Below are 11,761 nucleotides of genomic sequence, written 5' to 3' on the forward strand. Positions count from 1 at the left end.
AAATCTATGTTAGTCAATTGGAACAGGAACCTCGACCTGCTGTTGGGACGATTCTTGGATCTCTAAAGTAGGGCTGTTAAAAGCATACATATCTCCCATAGACAAACCAATCACGGACTACTCTATTAAATATATGGTAATAGAAGATGAAGCATGGAATCTAGAGGCTTTTAGCAAATGTCTATTGGAAGAAGTTGTTAAAAAGATTGCAAACATTCCTCCTCTGTATCCACTAGCTGGCCCAGCTAAAATCTTTTGGGTACATACAACGAATGGAGGTTTTTCAATTAAGAGTACATATTGAATGTTAAAAGAAGGTACGTGGGACGTGCAAGATACTATGTGGAGAGTCGTTTGGAAGTACCAGGGACCGCATCGAGTTTGCTTTTTCCTATGACTCGTTTGTAAACAACGATTGCTTAATAATCTGGAACATGTACGTAAGGGTATTGGACAATATATGTTATGCCCATTCTACCACCATGAGACAAAATATATTTTGCATGTCCTTAGGATTGCCCGCTTGCTAGAGATGTTTGGAAATATTTTATACAGGAAGACTACCAACCCTAGTTTTTTTCAGAGAACCTATCGGATTAGGTTAGGATAAATTTGGAAAATTCAGGATGGATAGTGAGGAATGAGGTTCTTTGGCCTATCTTTTTAGTATGCTAGCATGTTGCATATGGAAGAGCAGAAGCCTTTTTTTTTGTTTTCCAAGGTCTATCTTGGAGCTTTTTAGAAACTATTAATATATCCATATGTTGAGTGAAACAATATAACACATGACATGGTTGGGATCAAAATAGAGAACGTAATTTTGTTTATGGATGTTCCTTAGGAAATTATTGGAATGGTAGGTTAGTTGCATGATAGTGTTGGGAAATTAGTTTAGTTAGGTTTTTTGTAAACACCCCAAACTCGGCCTAGACGTTATTGCTGAATCTGGGAATGTTTTGAAGAAAGGTTTTGAAATCAATATTATGTTAAAATTTCTCGTGCTAATTGTTACTAAAAAAGTCCACGTTTTAGGAAAAACATATTATTAAACTCTTTTATAAAGCTGTCATTTGTTTGTCTTTTTAAGTAATAGTAACTTTTGCAGTAGAAGTTTGAAAGTCGTTTTATTTGAGATCTGAATTTTTTTTGAAAAACATTTGTTGCGTAAAACGTTGTTTGTCAAACGTTGCAGTTTAAAAGTCAAAACGCATCCAAAACCAAAATTATAAACAAACAGTTTGGAGAGTCCTAAAATTACAAAACTCTTAAGAAAATTTCGATAATTAAATAATTTACTAGTTAAAAATAGTTTTCGAACTAGTGGTCACCGCTGAACCTCCGTCGCACCGACCCGACTATACCTGAGGATTACCTGAACAAAACAGACAAACAGATATGAGTTTTCAAAAACTCAGTGTGCAACTTAACAGAGACATGCATGTGCATAAACTCAAATTTCTCATGTAGCAGATCAAATACAGGCATAGGTCATTAACAGAATTAGATAATATCAAAATCGGATTATCAGAACATATAGATATTCAAAATCCAGCCCCCATCCTATACACACCATATTCAACCATCCCAACACACCGTTTAGGGTATAAAACACCCACCCATCCCAACATACCACATAGTGTCTTTACAACACTTATCAGAATAGTTTGCAGTCAAGTTGCTAGTATATCGGCGAAATGCCACCTCATAGAACACTTCCTCCACATATACAAATCCCACCTCATACACTTATACAAATAACAGATAACAGATATAACAGAATTAACATGTCTCGCATCCTCATATACAGATAACATACATGTTATTACGAACGAGTCAAATCATACATATCGATTTATAAATACTCAAAATAGTCTACCAGAATAGCAGCTATCATACATTAGGGTTTGTTTTACCTTTAGCAACCTTACGGAAGGCCCACAGTCGATCGAAACGACATGTGTAACCCTAGGGAAAATTCTAGAATTTTGGGCCCATAGCCCGTGTGGGCCCACATGCTCAAATCGGTCTAACCCGTGTGACCCATACTACCACATGCTCGCTCGTCGTATGGCCGCGTACACGCCCGTGTGGCGTCAATAGGCCACTTTTTTGGCTTTTTCCAATCCTCATTTTCTCGTGTTTTCGTTACACACCTGGTTCGTTTTTTATGTTACAACAACCCCGAGACCTCCAAAACCATAAAAACAACATACCAATGCCGAATTAGCAATTTAATTTACGAATTCATCCATAATAATCCAGCAATGCACCCAAGTTACCGCCGACGAAAACTTCTACTAACACATTTAGGCAGTTGAAGTGAAACTCACTGCTTCAAAACCTTCTCCTACACAACAATGGTTGCAAAAAATCAAATTCCCTAACTACACCATTATGCTTTTATAAAAAGATTAAATCCAAATGACCCTACAAAAACCAAAACTGAAACCTATAGACAAGTGAAACCCCACTTACCAAAATCACACGAAGAACTCTAAAATTTACGAAATGCAATGATACAAACAACAGATTATGGACAGGATTGCAGGGAAAACGAAAACGAAAAGGAAAGAAGAAAAAAGAAATGTTGTAGAGAAAGGAAGGAACTAACGTCAGAAACAAAATTGAAAAAATAGAGAAAAAAATAAAATAAAAATAAAATGTTAAGAAAATCCTAACCCCTCACTAACAACTAAATCCCACTAACCCACACATTGATCCTTATCCAACAACCTCAAAGTTTTAGTTCCATCGAACCTGTAACCCACAACCGAAGTAAAAATTATCACCCACGTTCACATAGAGATTCAAGCAGAAGACCTTAAGGCAACCAAACTTCTTACCCCTTAAACCAGCAGGCTCATTCTGATATGATTTGACTAGAAATAAAATATAAGCTAAATTCTTACCCCTTAAGCTAGCTAGCTCATTCTGATATAATTTGACTAGAAATAAAATATAAGCCAAATTGCCAAGGATAAAACTAGAATAAAAAATAGCAAAAAATTCTAAAAGTGAGACTAAAACCCAAGACCTTAAACACACAATCAAGATACTTAACCATTGAAGCAAACACTCATTTATAATATAGTTCATAAAATCAAAATTAAATTAACTAGGGCGTTATATTTTTTTCACCAAAAAAAATATATCTATTTAGCCAATCGAGTCTTAACTCGGTTGGTATTGATATTATTGTCAATGTAGGAAGACATGAGTTCAAATACATTGAAGCACTTTTGTTCTCTTATTTGAAAGTTCGAATGAGATTATAAGTAATAAATTTATACAATTGTATAAAAAAACATATCTATTTAAACATATTTAATGTAGAAATTTTCAAACATTTATATTTTAATGAGAAAGAAATTTAAACAAGAAAAAAAAAACAAAATGTCATGTTCAAACATGTACGAAACAAAAAGAGATTAAAAACGTGAAACTGAAAACCAATTAATATTTTTCATTGTCCTTTTCTTCTCTGTTGCCTTTCATTTTAATTAAAATTATGTAAAATTATATAATACTCCATTTATATAAACCTTTGTTTCAAATTAATTAAAAGAAGCTCACTGTAATTCATAGATTAATGTAATATTATATATTTGCATGGATTGTTTCTTGGCAATTGACATCTTTAAATTCAAGCTAAGAAATTCTAACCTGAAACAAAAGAACAATTATTACCCTGCCAAATAAATAAAAACAAATAATATTTTAATTAATTAGTTCATTATCATTGATTTTCTATGTTTATAGCAATTGTCACCTTTGTTACCCCTAACAACTCATATATAAAGTGTAATTACACGAGCCATAGGGTAACACAAAATTCTCATTCTTGATAAGAATTTAGTCATTTATTGTTTACAGGGTTTAATTATATTTTGCGTACAACATGCAGCTTGACGTCCAAGTGATTTCCGAAGAGATTGTGAAGCCATCATCTCCGACCGATGATCGTCTTCGTCGATACCAACTGTCATTCTTGGATCAACAAACTCCCTTAGTCTATAATGCTATGGTCTATTTCTACCCGAAAATATGCAATATCGAAGCAAACAAAATCACGATTTTACATCGATTGAAGCAGTCCATTTCCAATGCCCTCACCTGTTTTTATCCACTGGCTGGTCGGATAATGGAGGACCAGCTGTTTGTTGATTGCAATGATGAGGGGATACCCTTTCTGGAAGCTCGAGTGAAGTGCCAACTTTTGGATGTTTTAAACAATCCAATTCCGAAAGAACTCAACAAGTTGCTTCCTTTTGAATTCCATGTTAGTGGTACTGATGCCGAACATGTTCTTCTTGGAATCCAATTCAATGTTTTCGATTGTGGGGGGATAGGGATTGGTGTTTGTATTTCCCACAAAATCGGAGATGCCCTTTCGTTTTTCTCGTTTGTGAATATATGGGCATCCATTGCTCGTGGAGAGACGAATTTGATTGTTCCTGAATTCAAATCAGCCTCACTTTTCCCACCACGGGCCATACCAGAAGCTCGTCAATTAAAAAAGGAACAAATTGTAACGAAGAGATTCGTGTTTGGTGCCACCAAAGTGGAGGAAATCAGAAGAAAATACGGTGAGAATACTAGCCAAACACGCCCAAGTCGAGTTGAGGCCTTATCAGCTTTCATATGGGACCGTTTTGTTACTGCCTTCGGTCTTAGATCAAGACCCGATACGCTTAGCACAATTATTCACGTGGTAAATTTACGTGCAAGAATTGATCCCCCATTGCCGGGGTCTTCATTTGGAAACCTTTATAGCTTAGCACTGACTATCCCGTCCATGGACAATAACATCGTTACCCAAATAAGAGACTATTAAAGCACTAAACAGCGAGTACGTGAAGAAACTCCAAGATGGATATGATCACATGAAATATTTTAGAGAGATAACAAGTTATGCCAGAGGCGAGATACTTACATTTAGTTTCACAAGTTTATGCAGGTTTCCTATGTACGAAGCTGATTTTGGTTGGGGGAAACCCATATGGGCTAGCTCAGTAGATCGACAAATCAAGAACATAACTACTTTCATGGACACCATAAATGGTGATGGCATAGAGGCTTGGATTGCCCTAAATGTAGAAGAAATGGCGAAATTTGATTGTGATGAGGAATTGCTTGCATATGTTAATAACCCAAAAAGCTTGTAAAGATGATTAAGTACTTCCTGTATTGTTAGTGTCAAAGCTTTAAATTGTGTAGTGCTGTTTTCCGAGTATGTATCTATATTTGTCATCTATCTATATTTGTTTTTCTTTTTCTCGCACCATTGCTATCCTTTTAATAAGGAGGTGGAAGAAAAAAATTTCATGAATTCTCACTTGAGGTGCTATTCCATTTTTAGCCATCCTTTATTTACTTTGTTTTTGTTAATCTTTCCTATGGGCTTCTTTTAAAGATTATATAGTTCATCATGGTTGATTAATTTTTTATTTAAAATTTTCAAGTTATATAATAAAGGCTAAAATGATGTCTCTCAATTATATCTTGATTCTTAGATTGATTTTTTTTTTAAAAATTTTCCATAGCCTTTAAAATTTTATTTCATTAGCTTTAAAATTCGTAATCAGCATCTACTCCCTTAATGGGTCTACAAAATGAGGAGGATTAGTTACTGGGTTCACTTTGATAGATACTTGAGAAATAAAAAAAATATTATTTCATCATGTGTTTTGATCCTAAAATGTAAGATCATTAAAATTTTATTTTATCACGTGTTTTGATTTCAGAATGTAACATCATTAAAAAAAACTTACGTGACACTTTAGACAAATGAAATTGCAATTCGTTGCAAAAAAGAAAAATTAATTTTTTTTCTTCTTCTTCTTCCTCCTCCTTTCTCTCTCTCCCTAATAAACTCTTCTTTAAAATTCTCTCTCCCTAAATTTGTTTCTTCTATTTTTTTACTCAACATAATTCAATTATTTTCCATTAAAGATAATGGTGAGATGGAAAAGAAATTCTTGGAATCATTGGAGAAATGCGAGCATGAAAGAATGATCCATGAAGAAGCTTGGAGGATGTAAAAAATGCCAAGAATTAATAAAGAATGTGAGTTATTAGCCCAAGAAAGCTCAATATCAGCTACAAAGGATGCATCAGTAATGGAATTATTGCAAAAATTATATAACCAACAAAATCTGGGTAGCGACAAAGTAATACACTTCCATCTCAACAGCTACAACAACCTGCATCAACGACTGTAGCACTAGTATTAGTAAATGAAGTGTGGTTGTAGCACAACTTATGGTTCATCAGAATAACAGTTGAAGCAATTGCAACTGGTAGTAGTTAAGGTTAGGTATTTCTATTATAGTCAGTTATTAGTTAGTTAGAGTAGTTAATCAGGATCAGTTTAATTCAATGTACTCTGCTAGTGATCAGCAGAGAATTGGTTGGGTGTTGTTAGACTAGTTCTAGTTGATACTCTATCTTATCTTGTATAAATATTAGACTCGGTCCCTTTAGAATTATTAGAGTCAGTTAATAAAACAAGTAGACTTGTTTCTTTTATTTTCTTTCTATTTTCGTGTTGTTCATTGGTAGATTTCAACATGGTACCAGAGCTATGATTTTTCTTGGTGACAGGTGTGCTTGGTGTAAAAGGTTTAGTCTTGCTTTTTTATGGCACCAAAATTTATCTTAAGGAACTAAGGTAGTCAGCATCACTCTTCCAATGCCGATGAACAGATGAATTGTCCTCCCTCAAATCCTGAATCAGTCTCTTCTGCAGCTAGGTGAAAACAATTTTCTCTTGTAGAAATATTAAGTTATGGTTGTAACACCCCTTACCCGACATGTTCGTCAGGTCTGAGCTACAAGATGCCACATTCGTTGCCAGAGAAACTACAATCAATTCAACATTATAATAATCATTCAAACATGCAAATGAATATTTAACACATTTATTTTAAGTTACACAATCAAATTTGAGCCTTAATTGAGCTTACAAAAGCTTTTTTGTTCACCCGAACACGAAATAGGACCAAATTGTAAAGTTTCAAAATCCTAGCACCGACGTCAGGATGCCACTACCTCCATGTTGTGAAGTTGCCAAATAGTTTGTCACATCGTGACCTTAGGCCACTAGACATCACGATGTGACTCATTTTCGGTTGATGTTAGATGAGGAAGATTGCTCGTTGAGACGAGAACCTTACTTTTGGTAAAAATTAAGTCATTTGGTACCTATTTCAAAGCTCTCATCAAACCTAAACATCAAGCTCAACAATTCACCATTCTTACCTATATCAAACCATACCAAAACATGTCAAAATAAACTATTGAAACATTTTCAATCAATTAGTTCAATATAGCTTCATTTTAGCACAAAACATACCATTTTAACTTATTCAATTATAAATCATTTATACCATCATTTAGCCATTCAAACATCAACTTCTCATCCATATTAATCTTTGTGCAAACATACTATTATAAATTCCATACATAATTCATCTACAATTTTTCATAACATACCATTTCCAATAGGCATTTGTATTGCCAAAATCATGCATTATTAAGGTTTCAAGCTAAAACTAACATTTCAAGTTAACATATATAAAGCACCTATGTACATGCCACAAAATCGAACTTCAAATGTGTGAAAAGCTACCGTTTCAAAAATAGGATAGTGTGAGCTTCTGAACGATCCTCTTGACACACTCCCATGAACTGAGTGATGATTCATGATCTGGAAGAAAACATCCTTCGACTGACTCCAAGGGCCTTGCAAAATGGGCATACTTTGAGCAGCTCACTAATCGGAAGCAAGAATATCACTCTCAACTTTATCAAAAATGGCTCAATTCGATTCAACCAACATGGTTTATCCATAGGAAAATAGAGTCAGTTTGGATCAAAAGCCATCACACTATCACAGGTTTTTGTGGCAACTATTTCAAGACTCAATATGTATAATATTACAATACTTGAATCGACTAAATTGTAACTATGATACCACTAAATGTAATACCCCTTACCCAACATGATCATTGGGTCCAAGCTATAGGATGCCACATCTATTGTAGGAGCAACTACAATCAATTCTACAGTATAATAATCATTCAAATGAGCAAATATACATTTAACATATTTATTTTAAGCTACACAATCAAATTTGAGCCTTAATTAAGGTTATGAGAGCTCTTTTGTTCACCTGGGCACAAAATAGAACAAAATTGTAAAGTTTCAAAATCTCAAGGTCGACGTCGTGACGTCACTTCCTCCACGTCATGATGTTTCCAAACAGTTTGTCAAGTCGTGACCTTAGGCCACTTGACATCACGACGTGACTCATTGTCGAGACGAGGACCCTGTTTTTGGTAAATTTTAATTCATTTAGTACCTAATTCAAAGCTCCAATCAAACCTAAACATCAAGCTCAATAATTCACCATTCTTACCTATATCAAACCATTCCAAAACATGTCAAAATAGACCATTGAATCATTTCCAGTCAGCCAGTTCAATATAGCTTCATTTTAGCCCAAAACATATTATTTTAACTTATTCAATTATAAATCATTTATACCATCATTTAGCCGTTCAAGCATCAACTTCTCATCCATACTAATCTTTGTGCAAACATACTATTATAAGTTCCATACATAATTCAACCACAATTTGTCATAACATATCATTTCCAATAGGCATTAGCATTGTCAAAATCATGCATTATAAAGGTTTCAAGCTAAAACTCACATTTCAAGTTAACATATACAAAACACCATGTACATGTCACAAAATTAAACTTAAAATGTTTGAAAAGCTATTGACTCAAAAATAAGATAGAGTGAGCTTCTGAACGATCCTCTTGACACATTCCACAAAGTGACAATCTACAAAAAAAATGGAGGCAGTAGGATAAGCATATTGAACGCTTAGCAAGTTCATAGAAATTAAATATAAACTTACCTCATCCTTCATTTAAACACAACAAGGTACTTAACTTGGCAAAGTTTGCCTAAACATGGAAAATCACATATCAACTAGGTGAGTTTGATATATATATAACCATATCATATAGTAATTCAAACATTTAAAATTTAATTCAATACAATTCTCATAATCAAATCATCATTTAATCAATTGGTTATCTAACTCATACCATTCCATTTCAATTTTTACTTTTCATTAACCTTTTTAGTCCAATGAAATCTAGTGAACAGATTTGGATACACGGGTAACTACACCACACCAGATTGGTCGTCCGATTAGTAACTACAACACACCAGGGCACCAAAGTGAAAATCCCGTAGGCAATCATTCATATAATCTTATAAAAATAATTCCTTCCACCACATCAAGGTCTCCATAGAGACATACAACATTCGATGATCCACAACAAATGTTGGATCCCAATATAATTTGTAATAATCTCCGTATAATCAATTATCCCATAAAATCACATATCCTATACAAGTGTGCATATAACCTATTGGCATGCCAACCGTATCCTATCCTTTACTACGTTCACTAGGACATCTTTAACACATATAACCATTTTTTTACAATTTAATCCATGTCTCAACTTTGAACCAAATCGCAAACAATTCAAATTAAAAACAATCATACACATATTCATAATTCAAATACATAGCAATTTAAATATAATCATACCATATGAACTTATGTGGCAAAATAGTAAGCAATTGTATCTTTAAGGAGTATTCCACAATTTTGTCTTTTCCTCGATTATTTTAGATTTCAATTCACGATTTATTCAATTATTAAATTCAATTTATCAATACAAAACATTTTTGTAACATACAATAATATGCATGAACCAGTTTAATTTCACTTTTTGAATGCCCCTAAAATTTTATATTTTATTCAATTTAATCCCTAAAAACAAAATAATAATATCTTTCAAATTGGATCTTTGATTTCAAAATCGATCTCAATCATACCCTTCTAGGACCATATATTATCTATTATTTTGGAAATTTCACATCAAATTTATACACTTTAGTCCTTATCTTCAAAAACTAACAATTAAATATTACAATCTAGTCATTTTTCACATTTAAGCTTAAAACCAATCTATTTAACACCAATTTTTTCAAGAAATCATCAATGAAAACTTTTAAAAACTTTAAAATTCTTACAAATTGGTTCATAAGCTATCTAAATCATGCTCTCATGACCTCAAAAACATAAAAATTACAAGAACATGACTTGAAATCTTACTAATTTGAGGGACTGAAAGTGTTGAAGTTTAAAATGGCTTTCTTTAGGTTTTCTTTGATGAACTTTCGCTGAAGAAGAAAAAATAAAGATGATACCCCTTTTTTTATTTTCCTTTTATACTTATATTAACTTAATTAATCAACATTTATTTAATTAAAATTTACTTAGTTAAAAATTAATGATAATTAACAAGGTTAATGGATTCTTAATACCATCCACCACCATTTGACCATTTAAAAATGGTCTAATTCCTTAATTGATCCTTTAGTTATTTTAAAATATTTAGCGATAAACTTTTACAATTTAGGTATTATACCATAATTAACTAGCGATTTGACAAAAATGTACTCGACCAAACTTTAATAAAATTTTATACTAGCCTCATAAATATTAAATATTAATATTTACAAACTCAGATTATGGAAATGGGTTTTCGAAACTTCTATTTCTAACATAACTGAAAATCAGACGGTTACAGTGCTAATTTTTGAAGGTTATAACGTGCAAGGTTTTGTCTTAAGGACTGTTACTGTCCAATTTCGAGTTGATAGGGATGGAAAGCTTGTTTATAATCTTGAGTTCTTGCTGCATAGGCAGCAGGATAAGTTGTTGGCATCCTGGTTGTTTTCAATTGTATGTGATGACATCTTGATGTGTCTAACCAATGCTCACACTAGTTTTAATGTTTGGACAACTATTGGGAGAAGATTTGCTACTAAGTCTAGTGTCGAAATATCTATATTGAGGCATGATTTGTATTCCCAAAAGAAGGGTTAGATGGCCGTCAAGGATTATTTGGCCAAGATTAACGGTATGTGTGATACACTAGTTACAGCTGGTAGTGTAATTTCTAAGCAAGAACAAGTAAGTATAATTCTCTCTAGACTTTCAGTAGAGTATGAATCAGTCAGAGTGATTTCTTTTGATCTTCTTGCTAAAATTCTTGTTGATTGTGAAACAATGAAAATGGAATTTGTTTCAAGTATTCCAATGCAAGATAATGTTGCTACTCAGCAGACTAGTAATAGAGACAGTCATTCCAAGCATTCAGGTTCAAATGGTTATAATAGGAATTATAGCTAAGGGAACAGGCAGTCGTTCAGAGGTAGTTCTCACTCTCACAAAGGTAAAAGCTGAGGTGTTTGTTTTTCCCGCAACAGACCTCAGTGTTAGCTCTATAACAGAATTGGCCATATAATGTACAAATGTTACTACAGGTTTGACGAAGCATTTGAAGGTGTGACTATTCAAGAAATACATGTAAATTGCCATTAATTTAGTGATCAAAGCCCTTCGATTCAGTCAGCACAAGTGTGCGGTGTGTCTCATTTTTATCATCAAAGTAGAGGTATGTAAGGTCTTGGTCTAGCAACTCAAATGTGGCACCCTTAAGGTAATGTTTTACAAGAAAGCATTGCTTCAACAGGAAGTTTGTTTTCAACAAGTTCAAGCAATATCAGTGATAAGATGTGGTATCCAATTTCATGAGCCACTAGTTATGTCGCTAATGGCATGTCCAAACTTCACAATGCTATAGAATATACATGTACTACTAA

At 33.3% G+C, this 11,761-nt stretch overlaps 1 protein-coding gene across 1 annotated transcript; it reads left to right on the forward strand.

The window, feature by feature from the left end:
• The first annotated feature begins 3,898 nt into the window (after positions 1–3,898).
• LOC107895435 (stemmadenine O-acetyltransferase) lies at positions 3,899–4,834 on the forward strand. The gene has a single exon (XM_016820717.1). The coding sequence runs from the start codon at positions 3,899–3,901 to the stop codon at positions 4,832–4,834; it is 936 nt and encodes a 311-aa protein (XP_016676206.1).
• The last annotated feature ends 6,927 nt before the right edge of the window (positions 4,835–11,761 follow it).

This window comes from Gossypium hirsutum, chromosome A10, assembly GCF_007990345.1.
Source record: "Gossypium hirsutum isolate 1008001.06 chromosome A10, Gossypium_hirsutum_v2.1, whole genome shotgun sequence".
NCBI classification, from domain to species: domain Eukaryota; kingdom Viridiplantae; phylum Streptophyta; class Magnoliopsida; order Malvales; family Malvaceae; genus Gossypium; species Gossypium hirsutum.